Below are 27,513 nucleotides of genomic sequence, written 5' to 3'. Positions count from 1 at the left end.
ATTCTGGAAACTAAGCAGGCTTGAGGTAGCAGATACTTACAAAGAACGATGACTGGAGCCTTATGGGTCAGAGCAGACCTGGGAGAGCCTTACAAACTATGCCGAAGAGGCTAGAATCTGCCTGGTAGATAATGGGGAGATGCTTAATCGGTTAAAAATAGGGGATCACATTTAGCTTTTAAAAGATAATGGCAGAAACGATGGGAGATGGACTGAAGGGGAAGAGGAGACCTCAAGAGGCAGAGAAACCAGTTGGATCAGTGGTTCTCAAATATCTCTATATTGCTGGGCCACCCACATAAGAACAATCTGCTTGTTGAAAAGTGTAGATTCGGGCGCCTGGGTGGCTCAGTTGGTTAAGCCACTGCCTTCGGCTCAGGTCATGATCCTGGAGTCCCAGGATGGAGTCCCGCATCAGATTCCCTGCTCAGCAGGGAGTCTGCTTCTCCCTCTGACCCTCCCCCTTCTCATGCTCTCTCTCTCTCTCTCATTCTCTCTCTCAAATAAATAAATAAATAAATAATCTTAAAAAAAAAAAAAAAAAGAAAGTGTAGATTCTTAGGCCCCACCCCAGATCTACTGAATCAAAATCTCTGTGGATAGGGCCCAGGACTGTGATCTCAAAGTTCCTCTGGTGATTCTGATGGGCAGCCAGCTTGGACACCACTATAATGCAGAAGTTATGGAAACCTGAATTTAGAGGGCTGCACTGGTGATGGTCAAGATAGGCAGATATGAAAGTAAAATCTACAGACTTGGTGACTGATATGGATGTAAGAGTTAAGAGTGAAAGAAAAGTTCAGGATTAGTCCTAGATTCTGGCATGGCTGGTGGCAGATGGTGAAGTCAGGATCCAGGACAGAGCCTAAAGGAAGAGGAACAGATCTGGAGAGATGACTGGGTGAAATTTTAAACATCCTGTGTCTGAAGTAGTTGTGGACACCTGCTGGGTGGAGGTATCCAGTAGGCTCTACCAGCACTGCAGACACATGGAGGAGTCTCTGGTAATGAAAATCACATCAGAGTTTGAGGTCACAAGGGAAAGAGCACATGGAAAATGAACAAGGACTGAACCCTGGGGAACACTTAAGGGAAGAGTGGGAGAAATGGCAGCGAAGCAAGCAGAGAAAAAGAGAAAATAACATTGTGGGGAGCAAGAGAGTACAATGTCTTCAAAATGATGGGGTAGGTAATTGATTATAAATGGAGAATCACCTGTTCTTTTCTTTTCAATGAGGAAATAACTACTTCACAGGGTTGATGTGTGATGATTAAATGTAAAAGTTGTAGCAGACAAGAATGCCACAAAGTTGTTCCTTCGCTGTACCCTATTCCATCCATGCCACATTTTCACACAGGTGTGTCTTATGTCAGGAATAATCTGAGCCCCTCCCATTAAAAGTCAAGTCCTTTGATGTCTTCTAGGCCTTTTCTTCCTGATCTAGAGAAGTTATCTAAGTTCCAAATATTGACTCTCCAGTCAGTCTACCAACATTAGAATCCTAGCTTTCTCATTTACTAGGTAAATACACTGAGTGAATTACATAAGTCTCTGGCTGTACGGATGATAACAGGGTTGCTGGGAGGAATAAGATATTGCTAAATGTAGGATGCCTGACACAGAATAAGAGCTCGATAAATGTTGGCACTGTCATTATCATTGATAATAATCAAACCATTAAATCCTCTTTTCCAAGAGTTTAACCAAATTAAAGGGAAAATACCATCCACAATTATAAGAGTTTAAACTGAGAAAACAGAACATTTTACAACATATACTGAGAAAAGAGCACATTCTATAATGTATTGCTCATACATAACAAGCCTAAATCTGAATTTTGAATTACTTAGAGAGGTGTTAAAAAAAAAAAACAAAAAAACACTCTTTTTTAAGAAAGTATAAACCAGATTTTAATAAACAATACTTGTAATCCAATAGTTTTGAAGTAATCCAAGTCCTTTAGAAACCTCTACTTACATACCAAAAATTTAATTAATTCTTACAGCAAATTATCCCTATGTATATTAAAAGAACTTCCTTAAAAATCTCTAATAGGTTGGGGCACCTCAGTGGCTTGGTCGGTTGAGCACCCGACTCTTGATTTCAGCTCGGGTCATGATCTTGGGGTCCTGGGATCGAGCCCTGCGTCGGGCTCCATGCTCAATGGAGAGTCTGCTTGAGGTTTCTCTCTCCCTCTTCCTCTGTCCCTCCCCCCCCCACTCACGCTTTCTTTCTCTGTCTCAAATTAAAAAAAAAAAAACAACTCTCTAACAGACCTGTTTTTTGTTTTGGAAAGGCTGATTTTTCTTAAAGCTTTTTAAAATTCAGGGTGTTTGCCAGTCAGAACGAACTTTATCCCCTAAGTAGTCTAAGGTAGTTATCATCTCCCAAAAGAAAAATCAGTAAAATTTTTAATTTTTAGGACATCCAAATTCCTAGAATTAACAGGAGTAAGCACAAGACTAGGAAATAATCCTAGCCAGGTAATGACTTAAGAAGACACATGGAACAGAGGGAGTGTGGTAGAGGGGCAAGAGACAGGAACTGAATTAAGAACAACCAGATTCCAGGTCTATCCGTCATGTGCTAGCCCCACGGCTTGGACCTGAAACTCTTGGAGCCACAATTCCTCCTATGTAAAATGTGGGTAATAAGATTACCCAAAACACAGAGTTGCTTTGAGGTTTAAATTGATAGCCCTCTGTAAGAAGCCCCTCCAACATTAACTCTTTTTTGCACTTAAACGTATTGAATATGTATTTCTTTTGAAACCTTCAAAGCACACTATGATTACCTCTATCATATCATGCAACTGTCCTTTTAGTCTGTTTAAGTGTGTCCCACACAGACTGGGCAGGGGCAGTATTATTATTTCTATAGCCACAAAGGCTTGCAAGAGTAGATGTATCCAGCAAATGGCTGAGGATTAACAAACTGCATGAAGGCCACAAAGTATCTAGAAAATAAATATTATTATGGCAACTACTACTGTGAAAATAGATATTGAAGACATTTCTCAACTGCCCTTTTGATTCAGGTAAAATGAGCAAGAGTTATTGATCAATATTTTTCTAAAAGATATAGAAAATCTCTGTTGGGATAAAAAACAACTAAATGTTCTATAGAAATGCATGCCATTGTTTGGTTTTCTTAAATATATTTTTAAACCAATAGCTTAAGAACATTTTTAATTCTTCTTTTTCCATATTATACATAGTAGGAGATTATCAAAGAAATTAAGAATCCTTCATTCCCTTGCTATTCAAAATGTAGTACTCCAGCAGAAAAGTATCTCCCGGAAGCTTGCTAGAAATAAAGAATCTCAGGCCTCAATCCAGACTACTAAACCAGAATCTGTGTTTTAATAAGATTCCCAGGTGATTTACACATTAAAATCGCTTTTTTTTTCTTTTAACAATATCTACATCTATTTAACCTGCTATAAACAAAAGAAAAACACACGCCTAACAACCAACTAGAGATACTGAGTAGCTTCAGGAGTATATTCAAGACATGAAGAAGTATGTACTATATATTATTCTCCAAAATTATTCATCCTTCTTTGCTATGTTGGAACCAAAAGCTGCAAATCAACACCATGTTTTTATATCTCTCTACTAACCACTAATATACAAGTGATATTGTTAAAAATCCATTTCCATTTACTGACTACACAAAAATAACAGTCAATGTCACCTTGTACACTAGAGATTCCCCCAAAGGGAAACTGCAGTGTTTTTCTTAAGGAGGTATTCAATGCCTTCCTCCATTTATTATAAAGGTCATGAGGGCCAGAGCCACAGTCCTTATTCTCAATGTATCTGTAACAACGTCTAGTATACAAGCACCCTCAAACATTGTTAGGAGAAATTTTTAATGAAAAATGTAGGTAACTGTTGTCAAGAAGAGTTTGAGAAGGATTTTATCTCTATAATAGGGATAAACCAAATGACACTATAAGGCCTCTTCTAGGTTCTAGTCTAAAATGTGATGTATAATATATTTTCCACCCCAGGTAAGATCTTGGGTATCAGTGAGGTGAAAAAGGCAGAAGTAGAGGAGAAAGGGTCTTCACACAACTGGATACAATGGACAGGTAACGATCCGAGATATACTCTAGAACTGAAGCACAGATTCTGAAGGTGGTGGATGATTAAGAGTCCAGTCAGTTCCTATTGAGTCAGGGTGATGAGCAGGGAAAATTTCTGCTTTAACCTCCCCTTACGTCCTCAGGAAAGAGGATGATGGTTTCAGCTGAAAAGACTGCCTGGATGAATGAAAGGAAAGGGCAGCCCTTACAGGGGGTGGACCAGTCAGAGGCTAGGCCAAAAAATGACCAAGAGGTCAGTGAGTGATGGGCAGACAGGACGGAATGGAGGTCCTTTCCAGCAAGGCAAGGGTAAGCTGCAGCATCTGAGGGGATGAGGGGGGAAATGGCCTGAAAGCAGAACAAGAGGGCAAAAATGTTTTATGTAACTCAGTAGTATTACAGTCACCTAAGAGCCTGAAAGAATGGATGGAGGAGTTCAAAAATAGAAAAAAGGAAAGAAAAATTTTGGTTCCAAGTTTGCCTGAACAGAGATCATGATAAAGGCAGAAAGTGAGAGAAATGATAAAATTTCCCACAGAGAGCAGATAAATAGGGATGGACTCGGAAGTTGCAAAGGGGAAAAGACAGTAACACAGATGAGCTGAGTGAATCAATAAGTGTTACAAACTGAAGAGTGATTACTCTGAGTTTAATATGGGAGGGTTAGTACTAGATGGAGAAGATCCAAGAAAGTCAGTTCACTCACTTGGAAAAAGGGAATAATAGTATGCAGCCCAAAGGAATATGAGGATCAAATGTGGTAATACATGCGAAGCATTAGATAAAGTCCCTGGCACTTAGTAAGCATCCAATAAATGTTTGCTATTATTACTGGACAGTAAAACAGTATCCGTTGTATGAACAGGGAACCCGTCCTGCATTAGGAAAAGGTCACTGATGTGGGAAGGTGAAAGATCTGGATTAGGTCCCAGCTTCATTACTTTCCAGCTGTGTAGTTTTTAGTCTGTTTCTGCATCATGGAATGATTAAATAATACCTACTTTATGGGGATGCTATGAACATTAAATAAGGTGTATAAAATGCACACTACAGGATGTCATAGTCCATAAGGGTCCTGCACTAGAAGCTCAATAAATAACAGTGAGTTTCACCATGTGCAGATTATATCTAAATCCATCATTAAAAAAATATAAGGGATATATATATACATATTTTGGACCCTTGAACAACATGGGTTTAAAATGCAGGGTGCCACTTAAATTCCTGAATTTTTTTCAATAAATACAATACTATAAATGTATTTTCCTTATGATTTTCTTAATAACATTTCTTTTCTCTAGCTTTATCATTAAGAATATAGTATATAATACTATAAGAAAGTATGTTAATTGACTATATGTTATGGTAAGGTTTCTGGTCAAAAGTAGGCTATTAGCAGTTAAATTTTGAGGGAGTCAAAGGTTATATGTGGATTTTTGACCATGCAGGGGATCAGCATTCCTTAATCCCTGCATTATTCAAGAGTCAGTTGTGTATTTTTCTCCCAGACCTCTTATAGCCCCAAATCCCCCCACCTTTTGGCATTTTTTTTTCCTTTTCCCTATGAACAGGATTTTATGTCATCATATAAATGTGTTTTTGATATAAAAGAATGATGCCTCACATCCTGGAAGCCAAGATAAAATGCAGATAAGTGGTTTCCTTCTCACCCCATTTTCACATTTTGTTTGACTTCTCAGAAAAAGCAGTCATAAAACTTCCTCCCTGTACTAATCTGGGAGTTCAAAGTCCAAACATCCCCCTTAGTGCCACTAATGATCTTAAGGATTTAAGAAAATTGAAATGGTGTTTCCTTTTAGCAAAAAAAAAAAGATTGCAGATACCATTGGAGCGTATATATGTGTATCTTTAAAAAAAAAAACACACATTTTAAAGATTTTATTTATTTGGGGCGCCTGGGTGGCTCAGTTGGTTGATCGACTGCCTTTAGCTCAGGTCATGATCCTGGAGTCCCTGGATCGAGTCCCGCATCGTGCTCCCTGCTCGGCAGGGAGTCTGCTTCTCCCTCTGACCCTCCCCCGTCTCATGTGCTCTCTCTCATTCTCTCTCTCTCAAATAAATAAATAAAATCTTAAAAAAAAAAAAAGATTTTATTTATTTATTTGACAGACAGAGACACAGCAAGAGAGGGAACACAAGCGGGGGGGGGGGGGGGGAGGGTGGTGGGAGAGGGAGAAGCAGGCTCTCTGCTGAGCAGGGAGCCCGATGCGGTGCTCTATCCCAGGACCCTGGGATCATGACCTGAGCCCAAGGCAGACGCTTAACGACTGAGCCACCCAGGCGCCCCAAGTGTGTATGTGTTTTAATGGGAACTGTGGCCATAATCTTCTTATGCTAACAGTTCCGTAAGCTGGAATATCCAATGGGTAAAATACTATTGGTCCTGAATTTATTCCTTTTCACCAATTACCAATAGTTTCAGATTCTTACACTGTGAAATTTGGCAAACATTTCCATAATTCTCTTTGAATATACTTTCTTTGTCCTAGCCACTCCATGATATAGAAGTCAACTTCATCTTCTCAGGCTAAATACCATTTTTTATACCTTACAGATGTATATTCATATATATCACTTAAACATATAAATTTATATAAATAAATATCACTTTTTAGTTTAATCTCATACAACAGCCCTTACAGTACCTTTGAGTATTTCAGATGCTTTTCTTTAGATTACCTCTGGTGGTATTATGACTTTGTTCAGATTTAATATTCAAAGTACTGATACTATATAGATAAGATAGCAGTATAAGATAAGGTAAAGTCAGAGAAAATATATAGGTCGGAGAATTGATTATTGCTTTCCTGCTTGGCTAGTGTGATGGGGAGACAAGAGCACTGGGCTAAGAGACAAAACAACCTGTTAAGCCCATTTCCACTACAGTGTTCATCCACAAGTGACTTAATTTCTATGACTCTCAGAAACTTCTAAAGATCTGAAAATAACAATGCCTGCCAGGCCTATCTTCCAGGGTTGTGAAGTTCTTGGTAAAATTGTAAAGCAAAAAACAAAGGCAAGTTTGTCTTCCTTGTTATTTGCTACTTTCTAGCCATTAGGTACTTTTTTAGGCAACAGCTATGCATTCTCCTTATAAAGCCATTTTACTGTAAGCTGAAAAAACAATAAAAGAATTGTCAACAAAAATAAACTAGCCAGTTAGTTTACCAGCAAAATGAGTTTATGGGAGGATAGCAGAGGAACTGCAATTTTGGACATGCAAACCATGGTGAACCATAGGCAAGTCCTGAGAACAAATGAGGAAAGCATCCTTTTAATAGAGGGAAAAACAAGCTGGCAGAGGTTATTTAGAATGATCCACTGGAAGAGGGTGACAGTTCTGGGTTGTGGCAACTTTTAATTAGCTGGGTTGTGGCAACTTTTAATTAGCTGGGTTGCTGCTGGGCCAGGAGAAAATCATCCTCCTGCTGGGTGGGGTGTTAAGATAAGCCTCTTCCTATGGGTTGGAGTGTGTAAATAGGCTGTGACAAGTGGCACATGCCTGAGAGTTGCCCCTTCAGAACTTCCCAACTCCATTTTTTAAAATTTTATTTTTTTTTATTTTTAGTAATCTCTACACCCAATGTGGGGCTCGAACTTAAAATCCCGAGATCAAGAGTTGCATACTTTTCTGCCTGAGCCAGCCAGGTGCCCCCCCCCAAATCCATTCTCAATGAGCTTTTCCTTTACTCATTTTCACAGAATCAACTGTTTTACCAATGAATGAAAGATCATGTCTAGAGGTACTATATTAATTTTGTATGAAATGTTTAAAAAATTATGGTAAAAAGACATAACGTAAAATGTACTTAATCATTTTTAAGTGTACAGTTCAATGATGTTAAGTATATTCACATTGTTGTACAACCAATCTCCAGAACTTTCTCATCTTGCAAAACTGAAACCCTATACCAACTAAACAACTCGCCACAGACCCTGGCAATCAACACTCTACTTTCTGTTTCTATGAATTACACTACTTTAGAGTCCTTATATAAGTGGAGTCATCAAGGCTCATTCATGTTTTGGCATGTGTCAGAATTTTCTTCCTTTTTAAGGCTAAATAACATTCCATTATATGTATACATGACATTTTGTTTATCCATTCATTCACCAATGGACATTTTCCACCTCTTGGCTCTTGTTAATAATGCTTCTATGAACATGGGTGTGTAAAACTGTATGAAACTCTTTAACAATATATATCTGTGCTTAAGTTTTCATTTGATAAATAAAAATAAAAACAAAGCTTACTCCTTTGACTACTCCAGTTCAAAATTACAAATGCCTTTCTGTGATTGCACCTAACAGGGAGTAACTGATTCCTTCAGTGGCTTAATGCATTTGCCTTTCAAATTCCAAGACTTATATTCTAAGTAAAATGCAATCACAAAATATATTTAGAGGTATTTAAGAATGACAATATTCCATAAAGAAAGATACATGACAAAAACAAGATATTTTAAATTAACATCTGGTTAAGGAACATACTTATACCAAAATTATTTAATTTCTTTTGTTTTCCCCATACTCTAAGACCTATATATTTGTAGCAATTTTATAAGAATTTTAAGCCATACTTCCAAATTTAAAAAATGCTCATAAAGTGCCTATAATTGAAAATCTTTTCTAAGTACATATGATAAAATTTTGCATTTTCTGTAGAAAAAAAATATAAAGTAAGATTAAGTTTAGACTATTTAAGCCACCACTTTAGGAGACATTATGAGGACTCAATAAAGTGGCCATAAGAGATGATAAAGTTTCAACTATCTCAGGGTACAGGTAGCAATATGAAACCCAAAGGATCATGAACAACTTGCCCCAAACCACATAACAAGCCATCCTCAGAAGCTGTATGTTACATAATAAATGTATAATTACGTATATTACATACATAATATATAATAATTTAAAGTTATTGCTATTATTTTTGACAAAATAGATTAACTCTTGGTTATTCAAGAAATACCTAATTAAACAGGTACAGTATTATGGCAACAAACACAGTGCTATGTCAAAGTAGGTCCTTAAATATCTATATCCCTTTGTTTTTCTGTTCCTTTACCTATTTCTATGGAGCAGATAAGAAAGTAAAAATGATTAAATGTGAATCTGTTATTTGCTCTATTTTAGCAACACTAATAATGGGTTTGTTGGAAAAGATTGGAATTATTGCAGAGTGAGGTTTTTAAATTACTGACCAATGTATGTTTATTTGAAGTTGCTTGACCTATTTAAAGAATTTTTTAAAATTTCATGTATATACAGAATTTAACAGTCCAGTGAGACCTTACAGATTACCTAATTCAACTCTCTTAATTTACAGATGAAAAAAGTTTGGAAAAACAAAGGGACCTGTCCAAACTCTCAAAGCTAATTAGTGAAACTAAAGCCTAGGACTGAAGCCTAGGTCATCTAAATCCCAGTCTAGTGTTCTTTCCTTTCTTTATTTCATGCTGCCCTCCTCACTTCCACACTCACCACAATACTTCTGCATTGACAGGGAAGAGAGAATTATATCTCATTTTATAACTCTTGAAAGTAACTCTTTTGTGCTAATAAATGATTTAATGGTTTGATTCCTTCATTAAATATAGTCAACATCAGTTGAATTTATTGCTAACTTATGATAAATATCATTAAAATAAACTTCCTATAATTTGGTGTGGCACCAAACTTTATTAGTGTTTAGCAACCAGAATATATCACTATTTGAAATTATGCTAGATTAAGGGGGTTATCTCTTGATACATATCAAATCAACAAATCCAAGAGCACTCCCTAGTGTTGGGGATAAAAATACAAAGAGTAAAGGGGTAAATAATAAAAAAGGTTAAATAGGTCAAGACAATGGAGTTACAGAAGGAATGGCACAAGGAAGTGCACGAGCAATTGCTAAAGGGAATGGGATCAGATGAAGGAATGAACTGCTCCAGGGTACATGGCCAAGAAAGGCTTTGTGAAGGAGGGCTCCTGGAGAGATAGAGAGGAGAAAGGGCAGTGAAGGCACAGGGAACAGTGTGACAAGAAAAACAAAGATAGACATGTGCATGTTTTACTCAAGAGGGAGTTATCCAGCTGGCTGGAGCTAGAGGTCTATGCACAAGGATATACCAGAGGACCAGGTTAAAAAGGAAATTTGGAAACTTGGTTTTGAAAGGCCATGTGTTTCCTCCCTTCTCTTTTCTAAAAATCAAAACCCTGATGAGTTTTAAAAATGTATTTGAATTCATTCTCATTCCAAGGGAAAATAAAACAGTAACACCTTGGTTTTTAAAAGAAGAAATGCCCCGATCATGAAAAGGAAAAAAGAGCCATCTACACTGAGAAAAGACAGATTCTGTCACACAACACTTCTCTATGTTCTTAAATGTCTAATTTGAAATAATAAATGATTCGATAAATCCTAAAATAATACTTAGGTTACTAATATTAAATCACTCACTAATGACATTTATCATGTGACTTGAGAAAAAAACTAACAACTTCAATTTTAAAAAGATGACTACTTCTCTGCAGCTCACAAAGGTACAGTCTGATATAATCACCTATGTAATTCTTAAAACCTGTCTCCCTAAGCCAAAAAATCTAACTGTATAAAACTGTGTCCTGGCACCAGTTTTAGAATTTGCATTGTTTTACCCTCCTGTAATTTCATCTGTGATTGGATGTTCTGTGATAAGGCTGCTGGGAAATAGACAAGAGTATCAGATGTTAAAGTGCAAGAGTCTGCCATCAAAAATAAGAACCAGACAAAAAAACAAAAAAACCTTAAAACGGTATGGACCTCCTAGAGGTTTCAGGGAGGTTATGAGACAGAAGGATAACTCTAGGACCTCACTGAAAACACTAGCTAAGGGAGATCCCATGTTAGGAGCTGATGTTCCACATATTTGTCTTTAATTAGCTGCCTAGAATTTAGAGTGTCTTTTCTCAAAGAAACATTAAAAATAATAATTAGGTTTCCAGGCTAGGCTAAATAAACAAAACATATTTTAGACAATAACAAAGATTAAAGACTATACATTGATTGTGACAAATAATAATACTAATGTAAATATACTGTAAGACACATGCTCCTCTGGGACCTAGAACTCCCTGGGACAGACCTTTTACCCCAGATTATTTGAGCTGAGTTAAATGTCCCTTCCCACAAGCCTCCAGTTTCAGCAAGCCAGGATGACTCACGGACTTATCTTAAAAACATTCCCAGTTTCCATGAATTTTTAGTCTTTGATGCCCTTTTTAGTCTACCTATCCAAATACTCTCTGAAAATATACACATCAACTCCACATGGTGACAGCCAAAATATTCCAAAAATAGAATCTTACAACTCAAGACTGTGGTGGAGGTAAAAGAAGTGAAGATAAGAATAGGAAGAAGGGCTTTTCTGACTTCCCTATGTGCCAGCTAGGCCTGATTCTGACAGATCACAGATCATGCCTTCAGACCATGATACCAAGCAAGGCGGCAGTGACCAAGTGCACTCATTCTCTCCCCAGAGCCCAGAACTATTCCTACACATAGTAAGTGATGAGAAAAGAATAAATGATTATATAAGCCTTGCTTCCAAATTTCATCATCATCTTACAGCGTCCTCCTTCTTCGTATACTACTCATCGCCTTTTCCCTTCTGCCCTCCAAAGTGAATTTAAGGCCAGCTAAGCTGGCCTTCTATGCTCTAAGTTCAAATCCCAAGAGAGCAATGCCAACCACCACCCCATACACACACACACACACACACACACACGCACGTGTGTGTACATACTTCATGAACAATGGCTGTTTAAAAACATGTGGTCAAAAAGAAATATGGCGGCTCAGGCGATATCTGGCCTTATTGTAGGCATGCTGGCTATTAACTTTGTAGGATGCTTCTATACTAATTTCAGTTAACACAAAAGGCTACTAATAAGGATTTATTAAAATAAATACAACAGATAATGTAGATAATTTGGGTATTTATAAATTGGAGAATATTAAGATTCACCAGTTTTTAAAAATTTACATACAACTTTGATTATATATATAATTTGAGCCTAGGATCCCAGTCCTAATAATTTTAATGTACTCATAAAGTAAAAGAATAGAAGAATAAAATACAATGACATCAGAGTTCCTACTCCCATGCCACCAACTAGTATAAAGTTCTACATCAGTCTATACTTTCCTATTAATATAAACCGAGATTAACTTACTTGTTCAAAATATCTAAAAATATAATATAGGGAAGTAGAAAATTATTTTTGTTCTTTTTCTAAAAGTACAGCTTTTTCAGTTTTAGTACCAATGTATAAAGTATTAACAATTACAGTAAAAGTAACATTTTCTGTGTTAATACTCTATGGGTCATAGTCTGTATTTGCTAGATATGTGCCTTTGAAAAGCCCAGTTTTTATACATTGCCTTGAACATTGCTTTATGTTTTATTAAATAGCACCATTTGATATGATAGCACAAAATGGTCTTTTCCTAGAAACTGTTTGCCCTGGGGCAGAAATCTCTTGAATCACCAAATATACTCTACAAATCTGTAACTATTCTTATTATGACAGTCCAAAGTAGATATACTCATTTATACTCAGGTAGAAATTTCAGTGGAGAGAAACAGTTAATGAACTAATAAAACAAAGGCAGAAGCATAGAACTACAGTCTAGGGATGAAAGCACTCAAGGGCACAGAGCCTAGTTCACATCTTGTTCTCTCTGAATAATCTGAATCCTTTTGCCACACTCACTAAGATTTCTCAAGACCATCTTTCTCTCCATCCACTTTATTTCCCCGTCTTTCCAAACATCTGACTCATCAACTTTTTATTCAACCTCATGTAATAAGCTACTCTTCTATTTCAAAACTCATTCACTCAGATTTTTGTGAAATTATAGCAAGAGGAGATACTCGTGGAATCAGAGCAATGTGAATGAGTCAAAGAAAGGAAACATGGAGAGCTTGGGCTAAGGATGAAAGGAAATGGGAAACCATAGGGTTCAGGTCTATTCTGCCTGAATCTAAAAAATATTCCTCCTCACAGCAGCAAGGCAGAACAAAGTATATCCCACTAAGCCTCTAAGTTGGTTTAAGAAATGCCATCTACGTACACCAGGTAGCTCATTACAGAAAGCAAGGAAGCAGTCTCAAGTTTCGTAAGTGGATAGCCAGAGCATGGGTGAATACGTCCTTCCTTCTGACTTGCTAGTGAGAGGTCACTTGTGTTCCAGTGGCTACTCTCACTTCTCAGGCTTAGCCTACAATATTATTTTATATGCCCTTCACAGGGTAGTAGCAAGCTTTCACATGAAGCAACTGCATAAAATTTCCTATTTCATTCATGGTATTTTTTACACCAGCACCATTAGGAAGGCATGAACCAAGACAGAAAGGTCTATTCTACCTTTGTGCTCAGTTTGTCTTTCTGAGACACAAGAGGCAGGGAAGCTCTGAGATGGGAAGGGAATGATAGACAGGAAGGAGAACTTCTGGGTGTGGCTCTGGCTGTATGGAGACTGGAGAACCTTGACAATGTCTGAACTCTGAAGTATGCAAAGTGCAATTATCTGCCAAAGCTGATGTTCAGCTCTGCACAATTGTGTAATGGGAAACCCTGATGCAATGTCTAAATAACCAAAGTCACAGAGATGAAGGGAAGGGTATATCCTTCCCAGTTTTTGTAGGTACAGCATAACCTCAGTGTAACAGCACATAGAAGAAAGACTTAAGGAAAGACTCCCTTAAAAGCTGCCTTTTAACCATTTTCAATCACAATGGCTTATTAAACAGCTTATTTCTCAGTGCCAAACTTGAGATTCCTACTAAAGAAGTTAAAGCCGCATCAATGTCAAAGAATCATTTTGTCACACACAGAAATAATTCCAGCACACATTTTCTCCACAAAACGTATCCCACGTATTGTAATCATGCTGTAACCACTGTCCCATTTACACTAACAACAAATACAAAACTACAGGAATATATTTTCATTTCTAGGTAAGGAAGGCAGAGAGTCACAACATGTAACGTTAGTCTCTTCCACTGCCGGGATTGCGGTGCAATACTGCAAAGGACTAGTTAATTTTAAATCGTAAGATCATTTCTAAAATCCTGTTGGGCTAATTTTTTATTTCAAAAACCTTTAAATGCTTTAAAACTAAAAGCAAATGAAGCAAATTAAGAAAATAAATGGTAAAGTGTAAAAATAACATAATAATAGCACAACTACTTCCACTAGATAGAGTAATCAACCAACTGAAGATCCCTGTCAAATACTCCAACCGCTAAAGGGAAAAGTTTGCTAATTTAAGAAAACTGTATGTATGTAGGCTGCTGGGACAACCTCTAGGTGCTGCTGTAGAGACCCCTTTCCTAAAGACTTATTTCTTTCCCGGTATTTTAGCCTCCCCTTCCCCCTAACTGCACTGCACTGCGCAAAACACAATCACTTCAAACATATCTGCTGTTGAAAAAGCCTCAGAAACTGACCTTCTTCAAGGTTCAAGAAGCCAAACAATGGCTTTTTACTTTTTATTCCAAATTACACTGTAGATGGATGAGCTAGACAAAATACTAGCAGGTTAGCAGGTTGTGTCAAAGCAATCAGGAGGCCGAAGAAGCAAAAACACAGCTACCACTGGAGCCCTCCTCCTTCCCCCAAGCCATCTCGCCAAATGGACTATTACTAAATGTTAAAATCAATCCTGTGCCTAAGTTAAAACGGTCAGATGAGATTGGGAGATGCGGGTGTAGGGTGGAGGGGTTCCTGCGTCGAGCCCTTAGCAGCACGGACTCCATCTGATATGTCAGCTCCAGCATCCGAGAAGCTGAAGAGAGATGGAGGCTCAGAGGAAAACCGTGCGAGCGTCGGGGGGGGGAGTGCGGAGGGAGAGGCCTTAACGTTCGGATCAGATTAACCAGTGCCCGACCGCGGTCCCCGCGCCCCGGCATCTCCTCGGATCCGCAGCATCCCAACAGCCACAGGGAGCAAGGGACTGCAGGGCCGAGGGCTGGTGTCTCCCGCAGGGCCGGACGAAGACAGAGAAGCCAGCCGCTTTACCTGTGATGGACCAGGTCCAGCGGTAGAACTCCACGGTGTCGTTCAGCGCCGTGGACACCACGTTGAGGACACTGCCCGGCTCCGAGTCCAGGAGCCCCATCTCGGCGATAAGCGGGCGCCGGCGGCAGCGGGAGGAGAAAGCGGAGACACCGTGGGAGGGTTGACCTCCGAGGCGACGGCCGACGGAGCGAGCGGCAGCCGGGGACCCCTCTAACGGCGGCGGCCCAGCTGCGTTTTCTCCTTCTCCTCGGGGCGCCGCGGCGACAGGGATGCGGCGGCCGCGTCGACTAGCCGGGCGGAGTAAAGGTACCGTCCAGGCTCCTAGGAGAAAGAGGAGGAGGAGGAGACCTCCCGTAAGCGCCAGGCGCTTGCACCAGTCTGCCGCCTCGCGCGGCCGCCGCTCCAATCTCCTTGTCCCGAGTCACGTGGCCGCGCGCGAGGCGGAGGGGCCGACGCCCCTCCTCCCGCCCGCGCGCTAGGACTCTTGCGCAGGGATGCGGCTGTCGTGGGACCGCGAGAGTCAGGTCCGCGCAGGCGCGCGCCGTCCCACACCTCTAGTGTCTCACACTTTTTCAGGTCGCGCGGGAGCAAGGCACCTGGACGCCTCTTGACTACTTGACCCCGCGAGTCTCCCCACGCCTCCTTCTCCGTCTCCGTCCTCAGGAGGAGGGTACGCCGCCCCTGCGGAGGAGCATGTCGCCTTCCCACGGGTGACCTCGCATCCATCCCTGATACATCTTAGGAAACAGGACGGGGAAGAATGGGCGTTTTGTGGGCAAGGATGAGGTAGGCGAGACCTTTGGTCCTTACCTGTCATTCACTTCTATTTCCTTTGGCTTCCTTTTTTTTTTTCACCCCTACCAGCACATGCCTGTCATGACAAGAGAAATGCACAAGTTATCCCAAGTTAGTCAAGTGATATTTGTCTTCCACGCTGCAGTGGTGGAGAATGGACTGTGGGGTCTACTGATTAACCAGTTGACAAATAATTTGAATGAATGCTTGCATGTGTTTTGTAAACTTTTTAATATACATGGAATAATCAAAGCAATATAGTTGTATTAAATAGGGTCGTTATAGCTTCAGAGAAGAAGGAGGACCGAGAGGGAACTTACAGTTAGAGAACTCCTCTTGGACCTGAAGGAGTTGAGAGGAACATAAAAGGATCATTGCTCAGGAAACACAGGACAATCTAGGTGAAAGAAGAAAAGTATTTATTTTTAAAAAATGTTTAGATAATAAAGTGGGAGGCAACAGGATAATCTACCCCTGAAAAGTGAACCACCTGAAAAGTAGCAAATATACACTACATACAGTTCTTAATTTGATAGTTTCTGACATCAAACAAGATCTTTGAGAATAGTTCGGTAAACTTCTCACCTACTTGTTACCTAAAGGCATGACCTACTCTTTGTTTAACCCTCTCTCCAATTGTTGGTTTAGGAAGTTCCATTTAGAGGCCACAGTCAGGTGTGTGATTGCGTCTGCTCTTTAACACTGTTAAAATAATGTGAATACTGTTTTTCATCATGTTTATTTGATTTATTTGTTTTCCAGTTGATTTGGTTGTATATTCTTTGACTTTATTTTATATTGGAAACATCGTAGAGGATAAGAATTATTTTCGGTTCTTCACTGAAGACCTAACCCAGTGCTATAAATAATAATTAATATTTATGATGATGTCAAAATTATAATACTTATTTCAGAACTTGAAGACTATTATAAGTTACAGGAGCTTTACGATGAGAAAAGATAATTAAATGTAATTGATTTATTGCATCAAGCAACCACAGTCTTCTTTAATGTTCTGTTCCTGAAATTAACCAAAAAAATGTAATTTATCAAATATATTTACCAGATTAAATTTTCTGGATTGAATTATGGTTTCTCAAGTCTCAACCCCAAGTTATGTGTATCATACTGATTCTAGTAGATATATATAGGTACAGATATAGAGGTATGTAAATATATCTCTATATGTATATACATACGTTTTTTTTAAATCCAGTCAAGTTGTAATACCTGGAGAGTAGATAAACATCAGTGCTCTACTCATGTACTTTGATGACCTAAGTTGATGAACCAAAGTTCAGATTAGTTTGGCCTTCATCTCGAAAATTGATTACTACTTTTATATTGTGAAATCCTGGATGCTTTTTAAGGAGAACAGATCCCCACCCTCACCTGCATTCACACATACAAAACATTAGCATCTTTTTTCCCCAAGTTTTTATTTAAATTCTAATAGTTAACATATATGATAAAATTGGTTTCAGGTGTAAAGAATTTAGTGATTCATCACTTACATATAACACCCAGTGATCATCAGGAGTGCACCCTCTATTCTATATAGTTAAGAGTCTATTATGGTTTGCTTCCCTCTCTCTTTTACTTGTTTAATACAGTGTGAACTTGTTAAAACAGCTTCAGATATTTTTCTAGCCTCTTTGAATAGAGGCCAGCTTAAGTCCCTTTATTCACTAGGGGGCGCCTATCACATATAAGAAAATCCCAGACAAGAAATGACAAATCTAAGGGGTAACAGTTTCCTCCACACTCCCTGGAAGAGTAGTATGTTTATTTGCATTTATGAGCTGTCTAAATATACACTAAGAACAAGAACTCTAGAACTTACTCACTCAGGAACTCCATTACCCAGCATAGAGACTAACAGTCCAGTACGTTCTCAATTCACAAGTGGTTTAGTGGTTTACAAATACTAGTGGCTGACTAAATCAAAGCCTACCTAATCTGTGCAAAGGGAAGGAGACCTGCATATTTACTCACCTAGAGTGGCAGCCATCTAACCAAGATCTTGGTGGCATCATGACAGAACAAAATCAAATATAAGCATCCATAGTATCTGCAAAATTTTTTGGACTAGAGTTCTTTGTTATGGGTTAAATACAAGTAAGATAAAGTTATCTAAAAAACTGAGAGAGGATATGATTATAATAAAAATTGATTTTATCTAAAATAGCAAAATATTTTAACATTTCTTACAGCCCATACAGAGTTGACAACATAAATTAAGCTATCCATTGTTTCCCTAGTGTTTCTGCCTTTCCACATTGTCAATAGCATCAGCAACCTGTGCTTTCAAAAAAAAGTGAACCTAAAAATCTGTTGAATCAGAAGTGAAAGCAAGTAGCTTGATGAAGAATTATAGAAAGACCTTAAATCTTACAGGAGTAAATTGTAGATAATACAGAAAAGGGAGAAAATCATTGGTAATATAGTTGACCCTTGAACAACACAGGTTTGAACTGTATGGGTCCACTTATACATGGATTTTTTCCGAATAAATATATTGAAAAATTTTTTGGAGATTTACAACAATTTAAAAAATTCACAGATGAACCACATAGTCTAGAAATATTAAAAAAAAATAAAAGGTATGTCATGAATGCATAAAATATATATAGATACTAATCTATTTTATCGTTTGCTACCATAAAATATATGCAGATCTATTACAAAAAATTAAAACTTACCAAAGCTTACCCACACAAACATTTACAGATCATACATGGCACCATTAACAGTTGAGAGAAATGTAAACAAAGGTAAAGATAGAATATTAAGTCATAACTGCATGAAATTAACTAGTACATACTGTACCACTATAATAATTTCATAGCCCCTTCCTGTTGCTACTGTGGTGAGCTCAAGTGTTGCCAGTATCCGCTTAAAGCACTGTGTGATACTAATCATCTTTGTGTGAGTAGTTTGTCTCTCTAGTAAATTGCAAATCACAGTAAAAAGTGATCTCTCATCGTTCTCACATATTTTTCATCACAGTTAGTGCAATACTGTAAACCGTGAATAACAAGGTTATAACATGGGACCTATACAAAGTGTCGCTAGTGATGCTGGAAGTGCTCCCAAGAAGCAGAGAAAAGCATGACATTACGATAAAAAGGCGAATTGCTTGATATGTAGCATAGATTGAGGTCTGCAGGTGCAGTTGCCTGCTATATCAAGATGAATGAATCCAGTGTAAGGACCGTTGCTTTAAAAAAAAAAAGAAGAAAGAAAGAAAAGAGAAGAGAAGTCATGAAGCTGTTACTGCAGCTCTGCCAGCAGGTGCATAAACCTTGCACTTTTTGCAAAATCCCTTTTATCTCATAATGAAAATGCAGCTTTTATGTGGTTTCAGGATTGCTATAAGAAGAGCATAGCTATAGACTCTAACATGATTTGAAAAAAAAGCAGTTACTGTATGAAAACTTAAAACAAAAGGAAGCTGAAGTATGTGATGTTGGAAAATTTAATGCCAGCAAAGGATGGTTTGATAATTTTAAAAAGAAGTTTGGCTTTAAAAATGTCAAGATAACAGGAAAAGCAGCTTCTGCCAACCAAGAAGCAGTAGATGAGTTCCCAGACACCATTAAGAAATTGAGGAGATAAAAAGAAAGAGAGAAATCATTAAGGAGAAAGGATATCTGCCTAAACAGATTTATAATGCAGACAGAAGTGCCCTATTCTGGAATAAAATGCCACAAAGACATTTATTAGTAAGGAAGGGAAGTGAGTACCAGGATTTAAGGCAAGAAGGGATAGGCTAACTGTACTGTTTTATGCAAATGCAGTCAGGTTTATGATCAGGACTGCTCTTATCTACAAAGCTGCTAACTCCTAAGCCTTGAAGGGAAAAGATAACACCAGCTGCCAGTCTTTTGGTTGTACAACAAGGCCTGGACAATAACCCTTTTTCTGGATTGGTCCCATTAATGCTTTGTCCCTGAAGTCAGGAAAGACCTTGTCCATAGGGGGTTGCCTTTTCTTTCTTTCTTTTTTTTTTTTTTTTTAAGATTTATTTATTTATTTGAGAGAGAGAGAGAGTGAGCAAGCAGGGGCAGGGGCAGAGAGAGATAGAGAATCCTAAAGCAGACTCCCCACTGAGCACAGAGCCTGACACAGGGCTCGATCCCAGGACCCTGAGGTCATGACCTGAGCCGGCCACTTAACCAACTGAGCCACCCAGGCACCGCAGGGATTGCCTTTTAACGTTCTTTTGATGTTGGACAATACCTCTGGCCACCCAGAATCCTACGAGTTCAACAGCAAAGTTGTTGAAGTGGTCTATTTGCCCCCACACACAGTATCTCTAATTCAGCCTCTAGATCAGGGAGTCATAAGGACCTTTAAGGCTCGGTACACATGGTACTCTGTGGAAAGGATTGTTAAACTATGGAAAAGAACGCTGATAGGGAGAACATCATAAAAGTAAGGAAGGATTACACCAATGAAGATACCATCACTATTATAGAAAAAGCTGTGGAAAAATATCAAGCCCAAAGCAATAAGTTCCTGCTGGAGAAAACTGTGTCCAGATTTTGTGCATGACTTCATAGGATTTATGACAGAGCCAATCAAGGAAATCATGAGAGAGACTGTGGATATGGCAAAAAAAAAAAAAAAAAAAAGTGAGGGGTGAAGGGTTTCAAGATATGGATCTTAGAGAAATTCGAGAGCTAACAGACACCACATGACAAGAATTAACAGAAGACGACTTGATGGAGATGAGTGCTTTTGAACCAGTGCCAGATGATGAGGAAGAAGACATGGAAGAAGCAGCGCCAGAAAACAAATTGACATTAGACAATCTGACAGAAGTGTTCCGATTATTCAAGACTTCTTTTGACTTCTTTTATGACAGACCCTTCTATGATACATTTGCTTTATAATTAACAGTGGAAGAAAGATTTACCATATCAAAACATTTTAGAGAAAAAAAAAAGCAAAAAAGTCAGATAGGAATTCCAGTGCATTTCTGTAAAGTTACACTGAGACACCTAGTGTGTTTGCCTCTCCTGACTCCCCTTCCATGTCCTCCACCTCTTCTGCCTCCTGAGACAGCAAGACCAACTGTTCTTCTTTCTCCTCCTCAGCCTACTCAATGTGAAAATGTGGAGGATGAAGACCTTTGTGATAATCCACTTCCACTTAATGAATAATAATCATCATGACATACAGTTAACAAACTTATCTGTGTGTATGTGTGTGTGTCTTTGTGTGAAAATCTCATAACTGCAGCAAGAACTGTGAGTTGTTTTGTGTCATCATCATCATTGCTTAAGTATTCATTGTGTAAAACATGGTGTGTGGGGCTTGTACAGAGTTAAGAGAGCCTATCCTTACATAGGCATAAGGTGAGTAATATTTAATAATATCCCTGTATAACACTTTTGTTAACATGTCTAATTATTTTCTTAGCATAACTTTTTACAAGGAAAATTTCTGAGTCAGGGAGCTTTATTTATTTATTTGTTTATTTTTAGGGAGCTTTAATTTAAAAATTGTGATACATGATTATCCTCCAGAAATGTTATATCAATTCACAGTGCCACCAAGATCTATGAAAGTGTGCTCATATCCCCACACCCCATTCTCCTCACTGAATTTAATATTAAATAATTTAATTATGTTTTGTAATCATTACCAATCTGATAGGCAAATATTATTTCATTGTTACTTAGTGGTTTATTATATTTATTGCCATTCTAGCTTCTTTCTTTTGAGAACTGCCTATCTACATTCTTTGCACACTATTAGTTGTGTCTATTTTTCTTATGGATTATAAGAGATTTTATGTAATAAATTTAACAAGTTTGCTATATATGTTGCAAGTGTATTTTCCCAGTTTATTTGTCTTTTACTGGATTTGTTATACTTTTCAACTGGGCATATTGGAGGCTGGAAATAAGTTAGACTCACCCACCGCCACCTCCAAAAGAATTATGTATCAGAATGTCTTGTGATCATTTTCAAACTGTATAACCCTTGGAAGTTCTAATTCACACTTCTAAGAGCATATGCTACTCCCTTTCCAAGAATCTTTTTTTTTTTTTTTTTCAAGCTTTCCAAGTATCTTAACTGCAAATAGCTTACATTGGATAATCATCATTTTGGGGTCATCCACTATGTACACCCAGTCTATAGTCTTTCTCTTTTATGGTCATTGCCACTGGTCCAGTCTTCCTTCACATAGCCATCCTTTAAGGCCATGTAGCCACACTTCAAGTCATGCATTCCAGAACAGAGTGATAAGTCTGCCAAACCATGGTATGTCTGCCAGCTCTTCCTGGCTTGGTTACATCAAGAAAAGTTCTGTCACTCTCAATTGAATATTTTCTGGGTTTCCAGTCCCTTCATTTACTACATCCGGTAACATATCCATCTTTACCAGTGATATAAACCTTGACCAAGAAATCTGATAATAAATGGAAAGTGTTAAGGAGAAGCCTCTTCACCCTGCTCTTGTCTTCCCATTACTAAAGTGAGTCTGGTTTCATTGTAGGAAAAGATAGACGGGCTCCTGAGGGGAAATTAATTCATCATCATAGAGGAAATAAATTGGCTATATTTCAAGGACTTAATATAAAAATCTGATTCTTGGTTCCAGGCCAGTGTTTAGCTAATTCCAGAAGCCATCTTTCATGAACCACCCTGATACTCTGGGAATGCCTTAAGGAAAATTACTGTATGTGAATGAATTTAAAGAAATATCCTAGTAATTAGCTGCAATGTTTTGGGCCCAGCAACTGTGCAGTGGGACATACACACAAGATGAATAACTATACAAAAACGAATAATGTCCTTCAGACCTTGGAGAAACAACCTTTATTCCGAAGAATCCATACACAAAACTAGAAGACATCAATAGAGGGAAAGTATTGACGTTTATACCATCACTTATATATCTGGTCCCTTTTTCTTTTTTCTCACCAGCTCCTCCTCTTCTTTCTGACCTTTGAATGTTAGAGTTCTTTCTGGTTGCTTTATAGTCTTCTCTTTTGTTTATAATTATACTTCCTGCCTAAATTATTTGATCCATTCTCATGGCATTAGTTGCCACCTGTTTATAACTCCAAAAAATGTGTATCTCCAGCTTAGAGCCTTCTTTCAAGCTCATATCTTATGCAATACTTTCTCTTTGATGTGACTTAAGCATCTGAAATTCAGTGTACTAGAACCTATTCCCCCCTACATCTGTTCTTTCATATTTCTCTATTTCCGCACATGCCAAAAGTCATTACTGGCAGTTTATGCTCTCTTACCACTGACATCCAACCATGACCAACTATCAGTTCTACATGCAAAATTTATCTTTGACTTCTTCCACTTACCTCAGCTCTACTACATATACTTAAACCTAAGCCTCTGTCATCTCCTGCATCTTAATCACCTCAGTCACCTCTTAACTGAAATCCCTGCATCCATTTCTTGCCTGCGACAATTTATTCTCACAACGGTTTAAGTACTTTTTAAAAATTGCACACCAGATCATGGTGCTTTTTGACTTAAAACTTCTTAATGCTCCCACTGCTCTCAGGAAGCTTCCAAGCTTCCACATATGCCACTGCCACTTCTGCCTTCATTCATTCTACAATGAAGCTATTCTTGACTTCTTTCAGTTTCTTCAAAGAGCCAAGCTCCTCCTTGCGTCAAGGTTTGTGCACACAAATTTTCCCTTTTTTTGGAATGCTCTTTTCATAACCTCATCTATTAAAGCTAACTTCCACTTTACTATTAATATATCACTTCCATCAAGAAGCTCTTCCTGGGGCGCTTGGGTGGTTCAGTCCGTTAAGCATCTGCCTTCGGCTCAGGTCATGATCTCAGGGTCCTGGGATCAAGGAACCCCACATCGGGCTCCCTGCTCAGGGAGCCTGCTTCTCCCTCTCCCTCTGCTCCTCCCTGAAGCTTGTGCTCTCTATCTCAAATAAATAAATAAAATCTTAAAAAAAAAAAAAAAAAGAAGCTCTTCCTGATTTCCATGACTAGGTTCTATATGCCTTCATTCTATCTTGTACTTTTCTATCATACTATTTATATCATTTAATATTATGTATGTATGTATTATAGAATAACTGCAAATAAGAGTGCTTAAAACATGACAGAATTTTTTCTTTTTATGACTTACTTGAAGTTTCTTTTTATGACTGAGGCTGACCAAGGCTAGTAGAGAGAAAAAGGTCAGTAAAAAGTAAGCATCTTTTAACAACTTCAAAATACATAAAATAATTTTTAGACTAAGGTAAAAACTAGACAAGTTCAAAATCATTGTCAGGGACTTTAATACCCATCTCTTACATTTGAATAAATGGACAAAAATATAAATTTGTATCACAAAGTAAATCACTTGACCTTGCTGAGGCTTATGGCATCTTAAATCCAATTACGGCAGAATACACATTCTTTTTGGTACACACAGAACATTCACAAAGATCTAGGATTTTCTGGGTCCTCAAATAATTCTCAATAAGTTTCAAAGTATTGAAATAATATACCTATGTTCTCTAACCAGAAAGGAATTAAATTAGAAATCAATAACAAAAAATACTAATAAAATTGCTAGCTATATATTAAGCAACATGATCTTTAATAACACATGGGGTAAAAAAGAATTCAAGATAGAAATTAGAAAATACCCCAAACTGAATAATAATTAAAACACAACATACTGAAATGTGAGGGATGTAGCTAAAGCAGCTGTGAGAAGAAAAGAAATAAAACACTTTTATTAGACAAGAAAGATTTACAATCAATGCTCTAAGCTTCTAACTTAAAGAGCTGGGGGAAAAAGTAAAATCAAAGTAAAATCAAAACTAAGTAAAAGAAATAATAAAGAGAAGAAATAAAAGGAAATAGAAAATAACCAGTTGAGAAAATCAGCAGAGCCAACAACAGTGTGAAAGCCAACCTTTGAAAATGTTAAGAAAATTGATAAACCCTGAGCTAAGATGGAAAAGAGAATGAAAGGGGAAGGATATTATCACAGAACCTGCAGGCATAAAAAGGATAATAAGGTAATATTATGAACAACTTTGTGCTAGAAGATTTGTTAAATTGGATAAAATGGGCTAGTTCCTCAGAAAATGTAACTTACAAAACCAAAACAAGAAGAAATGTGAAATCTGAATAGCCATAAACTATGAAATAAATTAAGTTTGTAATTTAAAAATATCCCAACAAAAAGTTCCAGACCTAGGTCGCATCACTGCAAATTCTATGAAACATTTAAGGAAGAAATAATGCCAATCTTACACATTTTTTTTAGAATATAGAGGAGAAGGTAACTCTTCCCAACTTATTTTATGATGTCAACATAATTCATATCAAATTCTAACAAGGATTTGTCAAGAAATGTAAAGTACAGTCTAACATTCTTCATGAGCATAGATGTAAAAATCCTTTTAAAATTTATCAAAGCAAATTCAACAGAATATAAAGAGGACAATACAGCTTTAATGTGTATACACCAAATAACAGCATGTCAAGATACATAAGGCAAAAACTAATAGAACTGCAAGGAAAAGTTGAAAGCTCCATTATTATAATTGGAGACTTCAACACCCCTTTTTGAGTAATGGATGGGTGAAGCAGACAGAAAATCAGAAGGATATAATTGGCCTAAACAATACTATCAATCAACCTGATCTGATGTAAAATACTCTTAACAATAGTAACATATGCCTTCTTCTCAAGCTTATATGGAACATTTACCAAGGTAGGCTATATTCTAGGCCATAAACACACCTTAACAAATTGAAAAGAATAGAAGTCATACGAAGTATGTCCTCAGATCATAATACAATCAAACTAGAAATCAGTAACAGAAAAATAACTTGAAAAACCTCAAATATTTGGAGATTAAACAACATGTTTCTAAATAACACATGGGTCAAAGAAGAAATTTCAAGAAAAATTTTAAAACATTCTGAATTAAATTAAAATGAAAATATAACATTAAAACATGTGTGATGCGGCAAAAGCAGTGCTTAGAAATTTTTTTACAGCATTAAATGAATATATTAGAAAAAGAGATCTAAAATCATTAAGCTTTTACCTTAGGAAGCTAGAAAAAGAAGAGCAAGGTAAATTTAAAGCAAGCAGAAGAAAAGAAAAATTAGAAGAGAAATTAACGAAATTGAAAACAAGAAAACAACAGAGAAAAATCAACAAAACCAAAAGCTACATCTTTGAAAACAATAAAATTGATAAAGGTCTAGTGAAGCCAAATAAGGTTTAAAATCAATAAGCCTCTAGCCAAACCATCCTTAGTAAAAAGGAAAGAAGACACAAATTATTAACAGAAATGAAAGAGTGGTCGTCACTACTGGTTCCATGGACACTAAAAGGATAATAAATGAAGACTGAGCAAATCTATGTCCACAAATTTGATAACTTAGATGAAACAGACCAAGTTCTTTAAAGACACAAACTACCAAAATGCATAAAAGGAGAAATAGAAAATGTAAATGGAACTATATCTATTTTTAAAATGTAATTAATAATTCATAACCTTCCAAAAAAGAAAGTATGCAGGCCCAGATGGTTTCACTGGTAAATTCCACCAAACATTTAAGGAGAAAATGATACCAAATTCTCTACAATCTCTTCCAGAAAATAGAACCAGAGGGAACACTTTCTAACTCATTCTGTGAGGCCACGATTACCCCAATACCAAAACCAGATAAAGACGTTACAATAAAGGAAAAACTAGAGACCAAGATCTCTCATAAACACAGATGTAAAAATCCTCAAGAAAATATTACCAAATTAAATTTAACAGTGTATAAAAATAAGTAGACACCAAGATCAAGTGGGACTTATTCTAGTTATGTAAGGCTGGTTCAATGTTCAAAAATCAATGTAACCCATCATGTCAACAAGCTAAAGGAGAAATTCTTCTTGGTCTTATCAACTAATACAGAAAGGGCATTTGATAAAATCCAGCATCTGTTCACAATAAAAACTCTCAGCAAACACGAAATAAAAGGAATTTCGTCAACTTGGTAAAGAATCTCTACAAACAACCTATAGCTAACATCATATTTAAAATGAGAAAATGGGGACGCCTGAGTGGCTCAGTCGGTTAAGCATCTGCCTTCGGCTCAGGTCATGATCCCAGGGTCCTGGGATTGAGTCCCACATCAGGCTCCTTGCTCAGTGACGAGCCTGCTTCTCCCTCTGCCTGCCTCTGTCTCTCTCTCTCTCTGATAAATGGATAAAATCTTAAATATATATATATATTAAAAAAAATAAAATAAAATGAGAAAATGGATACTTTCTCTTTAAAGTAGTGAAGAAGATGGGACACCTGGGTGGCTCAGTCGGTTAAGTGTCTGCCTTTGGCTCAAGGCATGATCCCAGGGTCCTAGGGTCAAGTCCCACATCAGGCTCCTTGCTCAGCAGGGAGCCTGCTTCTCCCTCTGCTTGCCACTCCCCCTGCTTGTGCTCTCTCTCTAACAAATAAATAAATAAAATCTTTAAAATAGTGAACAAGACAAGGATATCCTCTCTCACTACTCCTATTCAACATTGTACTGGAAGTCAT

General features: G+C 37.6%; 1 protein-coding gene across 1 annotated transcript in view; it reads right to left on the bottom strand.

The window, feature by feature from the left end:
- Positions 1 to 15,537, bottom strand: part of ELOVL4 (ELOVL fatty acid elongase 4) — a 32,437-nt gene extending 16,900 nt beyond the window's left edge. The window contains exon 1 of the mRNA XM_021693089.2: positions 15,165 to 15,537. Coding sequence (XP_021548764.1) covers positions 15,165 to 15,264 — 100 coding nt within the window. The 5' untranslated portion in view covers positions 15,265 to 15,537. The remainder of the gene's footprint in view (positions 1 to 15,164) is intronic.
- Positions 15,538 to 27,513: the final 11,976 nt, after the last annotated feature.

Source organism: Neomonachus schauinslandi, chromosome 8 (assembly GCF_002201575.2).
Source record: "Neomonachus schauinslandi chromosome 8, ASM220157v2, whole genome shotgun sequence".
NCBI lineage: Eukaryota > Metazoa > Chordata > Mammalia > Carnivora > Phocidae > Neomonachus > Neomonachus schauinslandi.
Note: the sequence above shows the minus strand (reverse complement) of the source record. Positions and strands in the feature narration are given on the sequence as shown.